At 40.6% G+C, this 21221-nt stretch overlaps 1 protein-coding gene across 1 annotated transcript; it reads right to left on the bottom strand.

Moving 5' to 3' along the window:
• Nucleotides 1-7022: 7022 nt before the first annotated feature.
• Nucleotides 7023-17417, bottom strand: angptl4 (angiopoietin-like 4). The gene is made up of 7 exons (XM_061797417.1): nucleotides 16867-17417; nucleotides 15650-15760; nucleotides 14433-14517; nucleotides 10716-10829; nucleotides 10512-10607; nucleotides 9915-10199; nucleotides 7023-8918 (listed from the first exon to the last, which is right to left on the bottom strand). The coding sequence occupies exons 1-7, from the start codon at nucleotides 17335-17337 to the stop codon at nucleotides 8734-8736; spliced, it is 1347 nt and encodes a 448-aa protein (XP_061653401.1). The 5' UTR covers nucleotides 17338-17417; the 3' UTR covers nucleotides 7023-8733.
• Between the last annotated feature and the right edge of the window lie 3804 nt (nucleotides 17418-21221).

Genomic DNA, 21221 nt, shown 5'->3' with positions numbered 1-21221 from the left:
TTGCATTTAATGTAACTGGTTTAAAATTCTTACTGAAGTACCATTTTTATGTGCAATACATTTTTAATTAAATAATTTCAATAGTTTTCCCCACTATACTTAAACAGTTAATGTCCGGTGGCTTACAATAATAAATATACATTTTAGGAATAAAACCTCTCATTTTTGATGAAGACTCTATCTTAATATTGGTCATTAGGGTTGTACTTAGGAGTATATTTTTAGACAGTCCTTGTCATGGAATGCTTTAGAACCTCTGTACTGTAGCTATATTCAGTGTTTAGATGGCAAGTAGCATAAGTGATGGTATAGAGCATAGAGAAGTCGGTAAAGTACGGCCCGGGTGCCCGGGGGCTTTTTATTCCAGCCCATAGAGCATTTACATTTTCAAGAGACCTGTAATAATATTTGTTGCATTAATTTAGTAGTTTCTTTTGTTGAATTGGAATGTTTGTTTTTTTTTTAATTCAGAAATCTCTTAAATAATGTTTTGATATGTTCATTGTAAATATAAAAATATAATAAACAATTTTTCACATAAATCCAGTGGAACAAAATTATTAGTAAAAGAAAGAGCATTATATATACATGTGGCGGCACGGTGTTTGACTGGTTAGAGCGTCTGCCTCACAGTTCTGGGGACTGGGGTTCAATCCCCGGCCCCGCCTGTGTGGAGTTTGCATGTTCTCCCCATGCCTGCGTGGGTTTTCTCCACGCACTCCGGTTTCCTCCCACATCCCAAAAACATGCGTGGTAGGTTGTTTGACGACTCTAAATTGCCCGTAGGTGTGAATGGTTGGTTGTTTGTATGTGCCCTGCGATTGGCTGGCAACCAGTTCAGGGTGTACCCCGCCTCCTGCCCGATGATAGCTGGGATAGGCTCCAGCATGCCTGCGACCCTAGTGAGGAGAAGCGGCTCAGAAAATGGATGGATGGATATATACATGTAACTTTTTTTCATTATATAATTGGTTATTGTAAGTCAAACCAATTTTGAAGCAATTTTACATGTATTTTAACTATCTTTATTTCGTTAAATTTATTGTGAATAGTAAAATAAAATTGGTAAAATTAATTATTACGTATACATTGTTTTTTGTTTCATTAAACAATTGGTTAATTTACCATGAAATATTGTAATAATAAACAACATTTGACTTTTTTTCATTAAATACTAATTGTGAAGATAAACTACACTTAGTAAAATAATTAGACATACATTTAACATGTTTTATTTTTTTAATAATTGGTTAATATACTTATTTAGAATAATCAAACTAGTAAAATAAATGTTTACTATTTTTTTTTTTAAATAACTATAAATACATTCATTATGAAGCTTACAGTTAAATAATGAGAATGAATCACTTTATGAATTATTTTTAAACAGATCAATCGAATGACAGACAGATAGATAGAAGCTTGATGTTGAAAGCCTTAAAAGAGCTTCATTTTGACCATTTGTGTGTCAACTTTTGCTTTATGGCCATAATAAAAACCGAGCTCCTCCCTGAAATGTTTCATTTGGTTTCAATGTGCTCTGCAGCTTGAGTCAAGCAAGATGCAATCTAGTTAGAGCGCCTTGTTGCCCAGAGTGAAACCGAATCATGTTTTCCCGAGCACGCCGCTCTCCAGTTTCCTTGCCCAGATCCAGTTACTGTAAATGGGACACGTGACAGCCTGGACTTCAACCTGCAGTGCCAAGTGCCCTGTCAGGTCAGCCAAGAGCAAGCAGCCTTCAGATCAGCTGCTGCAGAGATTGATCCTCAAGCACGTTAACGGTACCCTGATGAGGAGGTGAAGGTGATTAGGAAAATTCAACTTGACACAGCTAAAATGTTGCTTACTTCTAAGTTAATTAGTTACAGTGGTGGGAGTAACCGAGGACAAATAGTTTATAAGTACCTTTTTCAAGTGTCTGTATTTTTGTTGAATACATAAATTTACATCCATCCATCCATTTTCTGTACTGCTTCTCCTCACTAGGGTCGTGGGCATGCAGGAGCCTATCCCAGCTATCATCGGGCAGCAGGCGGGGTACACCCTGAGCCGGTTGCCAGCCAATCTCAGGGGACATACAAACAAACAACCAGTCGCACTCACAGTCACACCTACGGGCAATTTAGAGTCTCCAATTAATGCATGTTTTTGGGATGTGGGAGGAAACTGGAGTGCCTGGAGAAAACCCACGCAGGCACGGGAAGAACATGCAAACTCCACACAGGCGGGGTTGGGGATTGAACACGGGCCCTCAGAACTGTGAGGCTGATGCTCTAACCAGTCATCCACCGTGCTGCCCATAAATTCACAGTCGATATAAAAAGTCTATATACCAGGGGCAAGTCCAGATTGAGTACTTTGGGTTTGCTGAATTGACCGAATTTTTGAAAGTTCCCTTCTGAAATTTGGTCGAACATTTTAGACTGTAACTGTTATTATTATAGCTATTTATCTATTCATTCAATACATTATATAAGTCTGGTATATTGGCAGAAAAGCACAGAGCTTTTGTATTAATATGAATACAATATGACTATTTCATCAGAAACAGAATCATCTTTATTTGCCAAGTATGTGAAAAACACACAACAAAAATTTGTCTCCGGTAGTCTGAGCCGCTCTAGTACGACAACAGACAGCATTTGACAGAAAATACTTTTGAGACCTAAAAACACAGTACGGAGAGCCACTGAGCAATAAAAGGTTACCAGTAATGTGGTAATGCCCACACTTTTTTTTTGTTTTGATAATTGTGCAAATGATGCAGAGTCCGCTAGCAATTTAGAGCAGTTTGTAATGACTAATAGAGCAATAGTTTGGTACAGTGGCCATTGTGCAAATGGCGCAGAGCCTTCAAGCAATTTAAGCAGTTTAAAGTGACTAGTAGTGCGATAATCTGGAACAGTGTCAATAGTGCAAATGGTGCAGATACTTCTCAAGCACATGAGTGGCCAGTACTGGTCAACAACAGATATGCAAATAGTGCAGAGTGGCGAGACTACTGCAGTGAGTGCGCAAATAATGTATAATTGACCCGACAGAGATGTGACAACAATCCCAACACAAAATTGGCAGCATGTTACACTGCAACTGTAAATTAGAGGGAAGAAGCTGTTGAAATGTCTGCTTGTTTTAGTTTGCATTGTTCGATAGTGCCTACCTGAGGGAAGGAGCTGGAAGAGGTGGTGACCAGCAGAGGTGGGTATCCATCCATCCATCCATCCATTTTCTTTACCTTTTCTCCTCACTAGGGAACCTATCCCAGCTATCTTCGGGCGAAAGGTGGGGTACACCCTGAACCGGTTGCCAGCCAATCGCAGGGCACATAGAAACAAACAACCATTCGCACTCACATTCACACCTATGGGCAATTTAGAGTCATCAAACAACCTACCACGCATGTTTTTGGGATGTTAAATGGAGAGGCGTTTTCTCTCCAGTTTTTTGGGTCAAGTGTATCAAATGATCAATTCATGGTAATCGAGCTTTTCCTGGGTGGCTTCAGATGTAGGATCATTTTATCATTTTGCTGATTTGTGCTAATATTTAACCTAATGGATTGTATTTTTTTCACTGAAATAACTAGCAAATTCATTGCATTTATCTGCTGTTAGGAGTTCTGGAGCTATCTGATTCAGGGGTGGGGGTAGTGAGCTTGTCAACCACAGGAAACAGTGCGAGTATTGTTGAAGTTCTTACTTATGATTTCAGAAAAGTGTTGCTGTCTAGCCCTGACTAACTCTTGGTTAAAATTACAAAGACTTTGTCTGTAGAAATGATAGTCAATTTGGAGTTGAGTTTTTCTCCACTTACGTTCTGCTTTCCTACACTTTGATTTAGAGGTCTTTACCATCATTGTGCCCCCCCCCCCCCCCCCCCCCCCCCCCCCCCCCCCCACGGTGTTCTAGGTCGCCTCAAGATTGTCTTAGTTTTAATAGGAGCGACAGCATTCATGACATTTGAGTTTTTTATTGTCAACATGAATGTTAAAGTCTCCCGTTGTGACAAAATAGTTGTAGTCGGTACAAATAACTGACAGCAGTTCTCAAACGTCCTCCATACATTTTCTGTTGTATCTTGGAGGCTTATAAATTATTAAAAAATAACCTTCGTGTCACCTTTAACTAAAAAAAGAGATATTCAAGAGCTAAAATCCATCCATCCATTTTCTGAGTCGCTTGTCCTCACAAGGGTCACGGGAGTGCTGGAGCCTATCCCAGCTATTATCGGGCAGGAGGCGGGGTACACCCTGAACTGGTTGCCAGCCAATCGCAGGGCACACATAAACAAAACAACCATTCGCACTCACATTCACACCTGCGGGCAATTTAGTTGTCAATTAACCTGCAAGCATGTTTTTGGGATGTGGGAGGAAACCGGAGTGCCCGGAGAAAACCCACGCAGGCACGGGGAGAACATGCAAACTCCACACAGGCGGGGCTGGGGATTGAACCCTGGTAGAGCTAAAATCACCCAGTATAATTTCTTTACACTGAAATAATGACTTAAACATAACAGCAATACCACAGCCTTTTTTCTCTATTTGACACTTGTTCATAAAATTTAAATTTGCTGGTGTTGCCTCATTTAAAATGGTATTACAGCTACTTTCTGTTAACCACGTTTCATTTAGTAACAAAAAGTCCAGATCATAGGTAGTAATGATGTCATTAATCACCACTGATTTATTACCCAGTGACCTGATATTGAAAAGAGCTAGTCTCGCAGAGATAACTGGAGACAATGGTTTGATAGTTTGTATTTCTACTTTTTTTGTGCCATATTTCTTTGACCAACTTTCTGTCCCTTGTAATTACAGGGATCAAAAATGCCTGAGCTCCATAGGGGTCTGACTCCTTCTGGAAAAGACCCCACAGATATCAGTCAGATTCGCAGATAAGGTTCTTCATGGGTGGAGGAGGGCCCCTTTGCATCTTAGTGGACGGTGGTTTCAGGCGAGGGGGGATGGGAGGAAGCTCTTCGCGTGGTGTGGGTTGGATTCCAATATTGACAATAGTCTTCATCCTGTCCGTCCCACCGAGCAGAGAATTTAGGCTAGTAGAGAATGAGTTTTGCGTTGGGTTTTGCTCCAATGGGGCAGGGAGGGTTGTGGGAGATTCAACATGCTGGCTCATCTCATTTGTCATTCTCTCCTCTGATTGTTTGGATGACGCTGATGAATCCGTCTGCGCCTCGTGTCGCCTTATCTCCTGTTCCTCCGATTGTTTGGAAAACAACTCCATCTCAGAGAGGACACATCTTGGGGCGCCCCGGTGCTGATGGTGTGTGTGGATGAGGTGTTGTCCCCCAGCCTCACCTGCTGTATCCTGCCCGTCAGGAAGCTGTAAATCCACTGGCAAACGGCACGTGAGACGCTGAGCTGGAGAAGCTTGAAGGAGAGGAGTTCGGGAATGACGGTGTTGAACGCAGAGCTGAAGTGCACGAACAGTATCCTCGCGTAGGTCCTCACGCCATCGAGGTGTTCTAGGATGAAGTGCAGTCCCATGTTGACTACGTCATCCGCAGACCTGTTTGTTCCATAGGCGCTCTTGAGGTGGTCGAGCACGAGGCGTTCAAAGGACTTCGTGACCACAGATGTCAGGGCGACAGGCCTGTAGTCATTCAGAGCAGAGATTGCAGGTTTCTTGGGGACTGGGATGATGGTGAGGCGTTTGAAACAGTTTGGTACATCACACAGATCCAGAGATCTATTGAAGATCTGTGTGACGACTGGAGCGAGCTGGCCTCCGCAGACTTTGAAGCAGGATGGGGACACAAGGTCTGGGCCCGCCGCTTTGTTCATCTTTTGTTGTTTGAAGATACGTCTCACATCCTGTTCGTGGATGGTCAACGCAGGAGGGCGAGTCAGAGGTGTGATGGTGGTCGGTGGTGAGGCTGGGTGGGTGTGGGGTGTCAAAGTGTTCTTTTCAAATCTGCAGTAGGTGTTCAAGTCATATTTTGTATCTAGCCCTTTATTGTTCTCTTTCTTGGGGGGATGGTCGCTTGTAGTTGGTTAGCGATTGCCATCCACACAAGACTGATTTAGAGTTGTTAGCGGTAAACTGTTTTTCTATCTTTACCGCAAAATTTCTCTTTGCGATGTTAATTTCTTTACTCAGCTGGTTTCTAGCGCAATTATACAGGGCTCTATCCCCAAGTGCCAACGCATAACATATCGCATTTCAAAAGGAGGCAATGAAGCATCACCTTGTGGTCACCTGTCATTTCATCGATTGTGTCAGGGTTGTAAATCAAGTATTGCCTGGTCATTTGCGTTAACACAGCTGGAAATGTGTGTAGCGGTTCTGACCATAGATACGAAGACTATAACCGGCGCACTGTAGCAGCCTGGTTAACCGACGTGCCTACGTGGCTGCCATATCTGGAAGGTCGATGTTCCCTTCAAAGGCAATGCACGGACATTGAAATTACGTCATAACTTGCTAATTTCTCAAACGATTTTTATGAGGTTTACTTTTTTTTGTCAATGCCAAAGTAGTAAAAATACAAGTAAAAATAATACAATAGTAAAAATAACAAACTGTGATAATGTGGCTGCACAAGTGTGAACACCCTCTTGGAACTAGGAGTGTGGCTGTGTTCAGAATGAAGCAGTCACATTCAAACAGCACACACCTGTCATCAAGTACCAACCTTTACTTGTCTTTCTTCCCCCACAGAAGTATCTGTACTTATACATCTACTAATAAAGAGTGTGAGTACTTTTGCCACCTCTTAGTTGTTTGCTATAATTAAGTTTAATTCCACTTCATCACTTTATTATCGCCAAATATAAACCATCTTTTCCCCTTTTCGCACATTTTATGACTTAAATGGCGAACAATAAGTATAGAATAGTTGGGTATGCAAAAGGAAGCACAGTGGTTGAGTGCATCATAGAAAATGGAGTATGCAAAAATCTGTTATACAATTGTTATGATAACTTGTGATATATATATGTATATATATATTAGTGTTAATTCATTTTCAAGGAAGATAGAAAACACACACAAATAGCAGCATTGGTTTAAACCCATTTTATTGGCTCCTGAAGGCCAAAAAGTCTCTTAAAAACACTCACATCAAAATATAAATTACAAATATATGATAATATTTCTTTTGACAGCATTTAAATAAGAAAACGGGACAACATGAAGATAAAGACACAAAACACGAGTAACAGTCCCAGAAGACAAATTCCTTGTTACACTGTAGTACAACATTGGTAAGGAAGTCAATATGACTTAAAATTGTGCAAATCTCCCTCCCAGAAATAGTGAAGAATATACATCAGCTGGAATGCTTTTCAATGTCGTTTTGTGAAAATCAGAGAAGGGAGCTGACATTCGTCTCAACACTTTTAAGCCTCGTCAGTGTACAGTGATTTAAACTTTACATCACAACTTCTAAACTTTAAGCTCATGCCCATGCAAATAGTGAACCTTTGTTTAATCAGTCACATCTTGGTCCACAACATACGCCATAAAAAAACAAAAAAGTGTGTTTGATTTTACTACGTTTTCAGCTTGTTTGTGACCAAAAGGTTGGAATTTTTAAGACTTTGTTGTTTTTGTGCGTCTTTTAGTAACATCAGTTCGTCATTTTTATAAGGTATCCATTAATTTTTATTTTTCAACCCTGAAAATGCCCCTTTGTTTACACAATGGGCAGGTTGTAAAAAAACAAACGCAATAATTAAAATCATGAGCCTACTAGCATAATTGCCTCATTCATTTTAACGTACAATGTGCTTGTTAAAAATGTAGTTTTTTTTCTTTGTGTCTGTGTAGATTCTCAGTCATTCAGGTCATAATAATCCACAAAAGTTGATTTGAGGCAACTGGAGTCTTCTTTGTTTGTTGAATTTGTTTTGCTTGTTTCCAAAAATGTTTTTAAAAAATGACTCAATATGCTATTAGGCTAACGAAATGTAATTTTTGACATCTTAAAATATAATTGTCATCATTTATTTGTGCTTTTAGAGTTTAGAAAGCCATTGCACACCTCTTTTGGAAACTAAGATTTATTTTTGTCCAAAAATTGCTAAAAAGATAATTTGGTTGAGAAATATTTTTTGTGTGCAATTTTCAAGAGTTAGGTTGAGGATAAAACCCATTTTACCCCAATTGTATGATTCAAATCCAGTAAACAACAAATTAAAATATCTCATTTTGATAGGTTTCAATTGGCCAAAAGTGGCCACGATTGAGCCAAAAGGTACAATTTGATGCAAACAGTTACAGTATATTATTGATATAAGAGCTGAAATTGGAAATGACATTTTGCATTAAAACAACTAAAATGGTAAAAGAGTAAGTGAGGTGGACCCAAAGGGCCAGAATAGAGCCAGAGAGCTGATCTGCCTGCATTACAGGCCTCTCCATACCACAAGAATTCCAAAATATAGGCAGTGTTCTGGTGCTGATTATCAGCCTCCCAATGACTACCGATGAGTCTTGACTTGTTGGGAAATTCGGGTCGCCGCGACTCGCAGGAGAAGGTGACGTCGAAAACATTCACGCTCGCTGCCGTCTTCCCATCTGCGACTCGGGGATACCAGGGAAGAGAACCCGAAAACCCCTTCCTGCGTCTATGCTGAGGGCCTTGGCTGACGTACTAGGGTGACAACCTCTACCGCTTAAACCAAGTTCTAACAAAAAGAAAGAATAGTCCAAAATCTACATCTTTCTCCCCCTCTTTTGTCTTGACCTAGGCCACCTTGTGTCTCTGGCTTTAAGATTTTATCTCAATCACAGAAGGGGCAATCATCATCGTGCTGGACTTGAGGGGATAGTAGCGCCCCCTCCAGGTCTTCCAGAAGATTCCCTGCTTCCTCTGGTGCCGCTGTTTGGGCGGCGGGCTCTGGAAGAATCGCCCGTTGAGGTTGGACTGACCGCAGTTACTGAACCACCAGCCACCTATGGGGGCAAAAGAAGGAAAGCAAGTTAGATTTAATTGGTCTGAAAATCTTCATTTATTTACTACAAATAATGAACAGTGAACCTCCGCCTAATTGAGATTCGCTAGTCACGTTCGCCTCGTTACGTTTTTTTCTGTGGAACCTAAACTTTTTTAGCTCTTTCTGGAACATCCTCTGAGCTCACGATGGCGCCAAATCCCTGACTAATGGAAAAGTAGTAATTGGTGTCAAGGAAGTACAGTGGTGCCTTGACTTCCTAGTTTAATTTGTTACATGACCACGATTGTAACGCAAAACACTCGCATCTAAAATCCTCTTTCCCCAATGAAGTTAATGGAAATGCAATTAATCTGTCCTAGCTTCACATGGTACTCCTTCTAGTGCATGCCTTGGCCACCAGGGGGTAGAATAATACACAATACAGATAAAAGTGAAGATTTTCACAATGACGCAGTAAGTTGCAGTAATATTAGTTGTACCCTTTGTGTGTAAATTGCCGTTGCTCAAAAGGTTTTAACTACCGCACCATCAATAGTAATTTGGTTAGCTTGTCTATGGTGTTTTACATTGTGTGTTAGCATTAAGCTAGCGGACGCCAGTAAGTTAAGGCCAGTAGTTTGATTAAATACACAATGCAAAATTCTCTTTAATGGTTAAACCTCAACTGGGGGTTGGCAAAACTGCCTCCAGCAATTTTCCGAACAATAGTTCACCATCTGTTCCTTATTGTGAAGTTCGCCACTCCCACCATTTAATGCTTGTAACTGAAGACAAAAATCGCCCGAGCGACTTGTAAGACGAGTCACTCAAAAGTCGAAGTGCCACCGTATGTTAAAGTGACGCAACTTAAGTGAGAGACAGAGATCTATGTCGGGGAGGAGCTCAGTTTAGCCTATGTTGTTCGCGGAAGTTACAGAGAGTCTTCGTCATGTGTTCATGTTTTTGATCTGCTGGGTAGCTATCAAAAAGCTCAAGCATCTTTCAAGCTTCTCACCGGAGAGATGTTTGGCGCAGTTGGCGTCCTTTTTGTGGTCGTTGTCCTGGTCGCGGGTGGAGAAAGGCAGACCTGAAGCCGCGTCCGAGCCCAGGGCGCTTTCCAGAGGACTGAAAGTGCCAACTTCTTGGATCTGGAGCAAGTACTTGGTCTCCTCTCCGCCCAGTTGGAAAGGGACGAGGATAGATGCCAAGTCATTTCCCCAGTCGGAGAGCTTGATTTGGAGGACGTAGCCGCCATTTTTGGCTATGGAATGGATCTTTTCCAGTCCCAACCAGAATTCACCTAATGAAAACAAGCAGAAGGGAAACAACGATCAGTGGAATGATGGTGAATAAAAACTCCATTCCATCTGATCAATTACTACAGTATACGTAGTTACTCAGATATTCTTAGTTCAAACAGATGGCAAATATTTGGGGAAAGCCAAATTTGACATTTGTTTTATGTCATTGAAACATTTTCTTATTCATATCTTATTTCTTTGAATCCACTGCCAAATATTTTTTAAGTAATGAGGAAGCATTGATACACACAGGTTAATACTAAATGGGACCCAAGCAAGTTAATATGACAACGTGTGAAGTTAAAATTTACCATTGAGGCTGCCGAAGCCTTTCTCGTAGGCAGACCACAACTGGTCAAAATCTACAGAGCCATCCTGTCGCTTTTGGACCACAGTCCATCCGCCATCTGGACAGACACAAAGACAAAATTGCGTCATTTGAGAGACTTTAACGTCATGTCGGACGAAAGTTGTAAAATGATTGTCTAAAATGCAAAAGTGTCCCATCCGCTCACCGGCTGTCATCTCACAGAAGACTTTGAATGGTTCGATGTTGTCTGGCTGGATGGTGTAGACCCCGCTGGTGGACTCGCCTCGCAGGAAAAGCTCGTGACAGTCGGATGCCATCTCTGGAGGTAGGAGAGGTAGATAAACACTTACACAAAGAACCTTAGGCCACTTCAATCCACCTGCTACATTTACTACATGTATTTCTCTCCATTGTGCCACTACTGACTCAAGAAAAGCATTTTTTTTCATCCACATTAACAATGTCTCAACCAGTCATTCTCAAAGTGTGGTACAAGCACCACTCGTGGTACACAGACTTCTTCTAGTGGTACGTAAAAGAATCACAGTCTAAGTGAAGTTCAGTTGTATTTAACTTTTTAGTACGAAACACTTGCATTTAATCTTTACTTTTTTTTTCTTTTATCTCGGTACAATTTTAATGTAACGTATATGTACAATGCCTTTTAATTAAATCATTACTTAAGTTCAGTGTTAATGTTCAAACTGTGCATAATGTTACAGTGGATTACACTTATATTCAACATACTTTTTAGGAATAAAACCGTATAAAAGAAAAGTATTGGTGTTGTAATATCGGAGCATATTTACGAGTATAAGTAAAGACGTACAGTATTGGCACCAATACTGATGCTGGTATCTGTATCGGTGGATACAAAATATGATCAATACAAGATGAAAGTGGATGATCACAAGCTGAAGATAAAACATTTTTTTAATTCTAAAAATTCATAAACTCTAAAAATAAAAAAACAGACTATATAGAGAGAGATTTATATATATATATATTTTTAATAATATGGCATTTCTTATTTTAGATCTTTTTTTTTTTTTAATAATAATGTATTCATAAGTAGGTCACAGAAAGCAGTGTTTCCAAATAACACTATTGTTCCAAGTGGTCTTATCTTGGCAATAGAACACGGTGTCTGATGGGCCCTTTGACCCAGCAGTGACAACCGCTGCAGAGATTGCATGAGAAATTCTCCCCTGGCTATAAATATGACCTTTCTCCCAGTTCCCAAGCACACTTCCCCAGTCACCGCTGCCTTCCCTCAAATCAATTGCGACTCTCCTTTACATTCCTCAACCCCCACGGGAGTCCAAACCCCCTCAAGCTTCCTCAGGCATGCCTTCCTCACGTGCGCAGCAGCCTGTTGGTGACGTAGGTGTGCATGGCTGGTGCATGGCCAGCGTGTGCTCTGTGCATGCGTGGGGAGTGCTGTGTGTGTGTGTGTGTGTGTGTGTGGGGGGGGGGGGGGGGGGGGGGGGGGGGGATGTGATGGTGGGTTCGGTGGGGTTGTTGCTGTTTTTGCAATGAGGGTGATAGTGGAGGAGTCAAATGTGAGGCAAATATTGAGGCAGCCCACTAATAAGCCTAGTTTTTTATTTTATAAATAAAAATAATGAATACATACGTACATTTCAATCAATCAATTTTAGTAAAAAAAAAAATAGTAAACGTCAAATGTATTATGTAATATTGTGTATTTTACTAATATTTATATTTATACATTTGTATTATTTTCAAAAATATATTATTAAGTACAATAAATCATTAAACGGATATGTAAAATGGTTTATTTTACAAAAATTATTTTATTATTCACAGTAAATTGGTCAATCAATTATTCAATGAGATAAATGAATAGTACAAAACTAATTTACCAATTTTAGGAATGAAATCGGCTGAATTAATTACAGGACACTTGATAATGTAAATACTCGGTGTTAATGATATAACTATATTAAATTATTATTATTATTATATAATTTACCCACCCCTGGAATGTAGTATTATATCTTAACTGTGACATTCCAGTACTCTATTGCACTTTTTGAGTGTCCTGATTAACAATTGCTCTAATGGAAATGGCCTTCATCCTACCTGCATTATATGTCTGGTAGATGATAAAGATTAATTTGATCACAATACCAAATATGACAGATGAAGAGCCTATTCAAATATATGTTAATAATCTGGGTTGTCCTTTTGTTTATTGTTCAAGTGGAAGCCCCATTTGTGCGCTTCGACCTTTACCCCAGAAGCGTGAACCCTTGGCCAGTTGTGGCCGCGTGCCGCTTCAGGGCAGGGGGTTCTCCTGAACTTTAGCACACTTCTTAGTCATTAAAATGAGAGGAGCGGGAGGAGGACGAGAAGGTGGGTGTTGTTTGCAAGAATGGGGGGCGGGGGGGGGGAGGGGGGGGGCAGGAGGAGGGCTGTCTAACTACCTGACGGAACTGGGGGAAAGGTTGATTGTTCTTGAGGGATGCGCACACTAGAAAGTGGGAAGTCTCTAATTACTTGCCGGGAATATGTGTGTACAAAGTTCGCAGATACGTGTACAGACAGGCCCGAGAACAAATTGTATTCTAGGGAAGTCTTGTACACGATAACAAATCAGCGGGAGTAGTAAGTCGCTTTCCGTGGGTGACCCCGACTGAACGCTATGGAGACAAAATAACTTTTCCCCACTTGACATTTTGCCAGAGAACCTTGCTTCTTTTTTATTTTGTACTGATGTCAGACAAATCGGACACAAGTCCAAACACATCATTAATTTACACTTACGGAGTACAAATGTCGTAACTGCAGTATATTTCTGTATGAAAAACAGTAAGTACGGCGGTAACTGAGCGTGATGTACAGTGTTACTTTGATTTATGGGTTTAATTTGTTCCGTAATATAATCCATCCATCCCTTTCCTTTACCGCTTATCCTCACTAGGGTCGCGTGCTGCAGGAGCCTATCCCAGCTATTTTTGGGCGGGAGGCGGTGTACACCCTGAAACCGGTCATCAGCCAACCGCAGGGCACATAGAAACAAACAACCATTCGCACTCACATTCACACCTACGGGCAATTTAGAGTCTCCAATCAACCTACCACGCATGTATTTGTTTTTTGGGATGGGGGAGGAAACCGGATTGCCCGGAGAAAACCCACCCAGAGAACATGCAAACTCCACACAGGCAGGGCCGGGATCTGAACCCCGGTCTCCAGAACTATGACGTGGATGTGCTAACCAGTTGTCCCGTAATATAATCTCAAATCAAATTCATATTCCCCATTGAAATGAATTGAATTTTCATAAAGTGTAATTACTGTATGTATTGTAGTATTTGGGGATGTGTGCCTTTAAGGGGCATTGGCTAATGTGCAATGTCAGGATCAGGAATTGTGTTGAAGTTCAGTGTGAGCCTCTGGATGTGAGAAGTGGCTTAAAGCAGCGAAATCTGATGACACATTTCAATCTGGCCTGAAAACAATTATACTGTAGTTCACTGCTGCTTTTTCATAAATAAAAAATGTCTTGCTTCCAACTTCTTTTGTGACTTTTTCATTTACCCTGATTTGATGTTTCACTTGATTTTCACCTTATCATTTATTCTTGTTTTTCAATCATAATTTCTTTGAAGCACTCCTACCATTGTGTATGAATGGTGCTATACATATAAACTTGTCCCTTTGTTTCGTCCTAATTAAGACGCTCAAATTGCGTCTGCCGATTGCTGGAGTCAAGCTGAGCGAAGGAGCGTGTTCCCAGGTTGATTGCGTCCCTTGATCGTAATTGCGAGTGATTTAAGCTTCTTCCGCGGCTTCGCTAACCAGATGGCCGGCCACATTTGGTGTCAGATTGTGTGCACTCGACTAAAGACGACGTGTCAGAGCGGATTTCAGATCCTCTTTGGCTTTTACTTACCGACTGGGGAGTCGCGTTGTTCGGCCACGCCGCTTGCAGCGAAGCTGTCGGTGTTGGTGAACGACCGTTGTCTTGACTGTTGGATCTGAAAAGCAAAATAAAATATATGCTCATACAGATAGTGTTTTGTTGAGGGGAATAACCATATTTGTATTTGTCAATTCTTAATCAACCAGTATTGTCAACTAGTTTTCTGAAAATATTGCTATAGTCAGGTGTATTTGTTGCCAAAAGTTGAATTACCTTTGCCTGATGATGTCCTTTCATAAATAAGTAGAATTTTTACATAGATTACACAGCTTTGAATTCGCTGATTTCCCCACCCTCCCACCTTTCAACCGTTATTCTTGAAAACTCACCTATTTGCTGTTTTGTGCATCATTTGGTGGCATCTCAGTGCCAATAAACTGTTGAAGTGAGTTGAGGCACTTCATTGAGAGAAAAGTAGTCCGTTGCTGCCATCTTGTGGCATTTATGGGCAATTACAGTACTGTATAAACAATTTTGGGGGGGTCAATTACTCATGGATTTTTTTATCACTGCCGGTATCTCAGCCAAAAAAACGACTTGAAATATGTCAATTTAGGTTAGTTTGTTCATCATCCATTTTTATTTGTAAAAGTAATATAAACGCAACAAAGATATTTGTTTTTATCTAATGTATATTCATATCTATATTCATTTGGTTCAAACTGTGCTGTGGTTATTGAACTATTATCAAGTAAATTTAGGAAATCAAAATCCATCCATCCATCCATCCATTTTCTGAGCCGCTTCTCCTCACTAGGGTCGCGGGCGTGCTGGAGCCTATCCCAGCAATCATCGGGCAGGAGGTGGGGTACACCCTGAACTGGTTGCCAGCCAATCGCAGGGCACATACAACAAACAACCATTTGCACTCACATTCACACCTACGGGCAATTTAGAGTTGTCAATTAACCTAGCATGCATGTTTTTGGGATGTGGGAGGAAACCGGAGTGCCCGGAGAAAACCCACGCAGGCACGGGGAGAACATGCTAACTCCACACAGTCCTCAGAACTGTCTCCCAACGTGCCGCGGGAAATCAAAATGCACTCAGAAAATTATTTTGTGTCATTTAGAGGTGGAGAGAGTGAATTTAGTTTTTTTCAAAAGTGGCTAAAGTTGTTGCTAGTTTAGGCTGAAACGTTTCTAAATGTAACAATCGAAGTGCTAAATTGGCATCATTGTGCTCACCTGACTTTGCAGGGTTCTAATGCGCATGTTCTGCTTATCGAGTTTCTCCTGTTGGAGTCTCATACGTGCCATCAGGTCATCGATGCGTCTGTTTTGGGCCTCCAGCATCATCTAAATGGGGGGGCAAAAAAAACATTAATTCGAAAGTTGACATTTTATAATGAAAATCTCCCCAAATGCACAGTAGACACACGTGCAGATCTTCATTCAAACTGAAACTGCTGCTTATGTAACTCCAGCGAGAGCGCGCAAGTTTCAACACACATCTTAGTAAAGTTGCACCACCAGGCACATCCAAACAGAAAAAAACAAACAAAGAAAAAACATTTGCGATAGTGTGTCTCAGTTGTAAAGCGAAAGTAGTTTGTGAAGCGTGCAGAGGACTTTGTCCGCTGCCTTGTGCTTCCACGCACGTACAACACGTACATCACGTACTTGCTAAGTGACATGTAACCTTGGAAACCCAACCCCCACACCCCCCACTGCTCCTGCTCCCACTACTGCACACATTTCTTGCGACCAACAAGTATCTATAACATGCGCTAGCAATATTAATTTGTAGCACAGAAGTTGGTATGCTGTAATGTGTGCTAAAATAAATAAATAAATAAAATGTATATAATTCCTGGACAGTTGGGTAAGCAAGTCAATAGTGGGAGGTTTGCTGTTTCTAGTGTGCGCCCCATTAGTTTACCCAAACGTCCCAAGTTGTTCATGGCAATAATATTAAACACACAAATTAATATTTTCTGTGTACTTTACATTGATTTCGTGGCCACAAGTTAGTATTTTGTGCGCACGTTATATCCATTTTGTGACCACAAAATAGTGTTTTGTGGCCACAAATTAATATTTTATGCACATATTTGGCCTATTCCGTGGCTAAATTAGCATTTTCCGCACACGTTATATTGATATTGTACTGTGGCCCCAATTTACATTTTCATGTCATGTCTGGGGCACTGTAACTTTCCCTTAAAGAGCATTTGTAACATATTTTCTGACTGGACTGTTGAAGTGAAGCACCTTTATTTACCTCTCAGTACTTACTTTACTACTTAAACACATTCAAGTAAGACTGAAGATTGATTTGTGTTTTTCTTGTCTGTATTTAACAATGTGAAGCACTTTGCGAGTCCTCTCTGTGAAAAGTGTTCAGTGAATGCAAATTACTTATGTACTTAGCAAGGTCATCCTAACAGTAAAAGTCTTCTTACCTGGATGGTGTGCGCGTCTGTGCCGTTCTTGGCATCATCCAGCCTCTCCTCCATCCGGCTCAGCCTGTCCCTCACGACCGTCCTCTCCTGCTGCATCTCGTCCGTCTTCTCCCTCAGCTCGGCCGTGACGTTGAGCAGCTGCCCCTCTCTGTCCTCCAGCCCTCGGGCTCGAGCCTTCAGGGCCTCCCCCTCGGCCCTCAGCCTCTGGCTCTCCTTGCCCAGTTCGCCGACGGTGCGGTTGTAGACCTTGATCTTGGTGAAGATGTCCCTCATCTGGACTTTGGTTTTGTCCACGTGCTCTTTGAGGCCCTGACCCAGCTGCAAGAGGCCATGGGCGATGACATTGACATCATCCCAGGCTGCGAACTGCACACGCTTCTCCTTCTCCGTTCCCCCTTTCCTCTCGAATGGGAAGCCTGTGGCCATGATGAGCACCAGGCACAGCGTCAGAGTTGCTAGAGTGGTCTTCATTGTCTTCAGGTGTCGGTTCTTGTCCCACTGTCTTTTAGGTTTGAATGAGCGAGCTGCGACTCCTGGCTGGAGAGTCAAAGCTGAGCTGTTATATACTTCCACAGCCCTCATGTCTGAGCTGCGAACGGCTCGCCATTGGCTCCCTCAGGAGAAGGAGGGGAGCACCCTCGCTCAGATTTCGTTCCCTCCTACATCTCTCTGCTAACTATTCATGTCAGAAGCGGAGGGGGATCATGATATATCAAAACCATCATCTCTCTCGTGAGATCCTGTACGTTGTACAATGTGCGCTAGGTGACACAACATAGGATTACTTCACCCATATGTAAATCTACAAGGTGGGGCAGAATTCATGACTCATAGTTAGTCGTATGAAACAGAATGGCGTATACAGTACAAGTAGGCTATACGTCACAATTAATTGCTTGGGCCCTCTATATCACAGTTTTTTTAAGCAATCCTTTTAAAAATGTTTTTTTACAGTATACAGGAAAGTCTGAATTTTTAGTTTTGCAACTTCAGTGTAGTACCATATTGTACCCCAACATAACTGAGGTCTACTGCCGTGATTAAAAGAAAGAAGAGGCAGAGAAGGTCCCAAACAAAGCTTCAGTAATAGTTGTTGTTACTAGAGAGCACAGAGAATATTTGCCCGTGAGTATTGTTGTATGTTGTAACTGCTTGTATGTGTTGCTGCTCCATGTTTTAAAGTAGCAGTTCATTGAAGGTGTATACTTAACGTAAAATCTAAGCAAATTTCCATTAGCCTGTCTATGCTGTTTCATATTATATGTTAACATTAATATACCAGATGTTTGATATTTTATGATATGGTCAAATATTTTGATGTTAAATGAACAATAATTAATAATTTTTTGTTGGTCAGTTTAACAGTAAACTATAACTCGGAGTGACAAATAACCAGCGTCGAGCAAACACGCTTGGCCTCTTATTTAGATAACTGTGTGAGCGAGTGGGGGGGACGAAATTTGAAAGTCAACCAGTGACACAGAACTGATTGTGTTCATTCCATTGGTCTTCATCCAATTTAGTGCAGAATCAGGGTTGAACAAATTATCTGACTAGTCAACAAATACTACTCCACATTGACGTTTGAAACTTAAAAGTCTACTGATGAACAAGTGAAACAGAGAAATTTGTAATTTTTTGGAGCCTGGCTACAATGTCCCAGAACAACGATGGGACTGGTTGACTTGTTGAGGAGGAAAAAGAACTGCAGGGGTTTCACTAATTACAACAACTGCATTCAGTGTAATGGTGACCTGTATTTTTATTCATTCGTGGTGCAAAAACTGTTGTGGGTCGCTGTACTGCGTTGAAAAAATATCAACGACGTCGTCGATTAAACAACTTCGGTTCGACTTTCATTACATTGTAGTGGACCACAAAAAAATCTTTAGTCGTTCAACCACAGAAATTACATTTAGTTGTCATCTACCAGCCTTTACAAGACTTTAGACAGAATTGTATTAAACTTTTCGTGAATTGATGAAAACTTCAAAGAAATTCAAGCTGAAACGATAACATAGTTCAAGATCAAAATAACAAAGGCCGAAACGCAAATCCTCCTGTTAACAGAATTTTCTGATTGGCGGATTTCACTTTTGATGATGACACCAAGGGAAGGTTGCTCATATTCAGTCGGTCTGAAATATGGTACAAATAATTCAGATTTTGTGTTTCAGCGATCGATAAAATGTGTTTTTTTCTCGAGGACTCTGGTATGTAATGTCCTAATTGATGTTATCGGTGTCATTGATGCTACCTACCTTATTCATGGATATTCTGCTGGGAGGCAGAACCAGTGTGAGAATTAGGGGAAAGTTCACAGCACAGAAAAGAGCCACATTACAACCTCTGCTGGGAGCTGTATGTGATGCAGGGCTGCACCACAAAGACGGAGCAGACGCCTTTAACCCTCTCTTGTCTGCAGACTAAGTAGGTGAAAGGTAACTGCTGACTGTTGACAGTGCCTGGGGGCGAAATTCGTTGCAGCAGAGGAATTACAGGGCCCTCGCTTATGTGTCTGGAATGTAACAAACATGCTTTATGCTCCTGAAAGCCTTGACAAAGTGTGCGTGGTTTTTCCACCAGGATTGCCAAAAGCTGCTGAGTTCCTGGCAAAAAGACTCTTCCTGCCATTCATACCCATTTACAGGAAACAATTGCTTTTAATAAGCCCATTTAGAAAAATCTGCTTTTGTTTTGTTTTTTAAATACAGCCTGTGAAATTACACCTTTTTGCACTGCAGTTAGTCTGGACTTTTAGACTAAAAACCGGTATTCGTCTTGTTAATTATATAGGGGAAAAAAGGTCAATCCCAAGCGCCACATATTCTTGTGTACAAAAAAATAAAATAAAAATTGAATAGAAATCCTACATTGTATAGGCTTCAATACTATACGAAACTAGACCCCAAAAAAATGCAATGAATAACACTAACATTAAAATTCTACTTAGAGAAACACACAAAACTGTAATTAAATAATGATTCAATGTGTATTTCAAATAAAAGTTTAATAAAAATGTTACCAAAACAATTGTTTAAAAATAAAACAGTTTTTAAATGAAAATGTATTAACTTAAAAGTTAAATACAACTGAACTGTACTGTGATTCTTTCACCTACCACTGGAGGGAGCACACGTTCCACTAGTGGTAAACTTACCACACTTTGGAGAATCACTGAAGTATACGTGAATATAGGTGAATTTACAGCCCTCGGAGGAAAATCATAACTACGACGTGGTTCGTGACAAAAATGAGTTTGACACTCTTTCTATAGCAACTTTAGAATAATTGAAGAATGCTATTCTCTAATGCAAGGAAACTGGCTATTGGAATTATATTGTTAAATAAATACATTGAGGACTTGTCTCACAAAGCAATATATCATTTTCAGATCCTTTATATTATTACTGAACTAAATGGGAAAAACACCATTCAGTTATTTTCTGTGCTCACTAAAACCACTTATTGCTGACAAAAAAAATGAATTTTATATCTATCTACCAATCTATATTTCATCAAATTTGTGCCCTATAGAAATCACAACAACATCTAGCTATGGTTATATCAGTGGCCTAAATGAATAATAGAGACATATGAATCCATAATTAAATTAACAGCATGAATGAAGGACCACATTTAAAACAAAAACAAGAGTGCAGTGTGAGTGGAAATAGTCAGGAATGTTTGTGGCCAGTTGTGCGTTACGATCAGTGGCAGATCTACACTTCACCTACAGCTGCTTATTCAATCACCCAAAATGGCCGCTCCCATCTCAACCGGCATGCTGACCTTTTACCCAGATTCTGAGCTCAGAACATCTGTAAATCCCCTGCACCCAAACCACCCACCCATTTCTTAGTCATGGAGCAGGGGATGGAGCGTATGAAAAAAGATGCAAGCCAGGACTAGAACACATACTGTATCAGCCAGTTGTTTTGTTTCTGAATATTAAATATAGCACATGTAAATATATATGTTTCAATGTATACATTTTTATCAAATATTAAACCGGAGCCCGCCCAAGCCTCCATGGGGCCCTAAGCGAAATTAGGTTTTTTGAAACTCAATTTATGCCAATAATATGAATTATTGATCATTCATTGTTGAATCCACCCTTGATGGATTACAATGAGTGTAATAAATAGAAATAATTACACTAAAAGGAATGAACTGGTGTTGAGTTACACAACATTCAAAGGGATGAAGCAATAAGTGGGATATTGAATATCGTATAAGCCTAAAAAACTGCAACAGCAAGGACAACAATAAAGTGCAAGAACAAATAAACAAAAAACTACTGTAGATCTATAAAAAGAGCTTAGAATGTACAAAACAGTGTCAAGCAAATACTA

The sequence above is a fragment of the Phyllopteryx taeniolatus genome, chromosome 14, assembly GCF_024500385.1.
Source record: "Phyllopteryx taeniolatus isolate TA_2022b chromosome 14, UOR_Ptae_1.2, whole genome shotgun sequence".
In the NCBI taxonomy this organism is placed as follows: Eukaryota; Metazoa; Chordata; class Actinopteri; order Syngnathiformes; family Syngnathidae; genus Phyllopteryx; species Phyllopteryx taeniolatus.
Note: the sequence above shows the minus strand (reverse complement) of the source record. Positions and strands in the feature narration are given on the sequence as shown.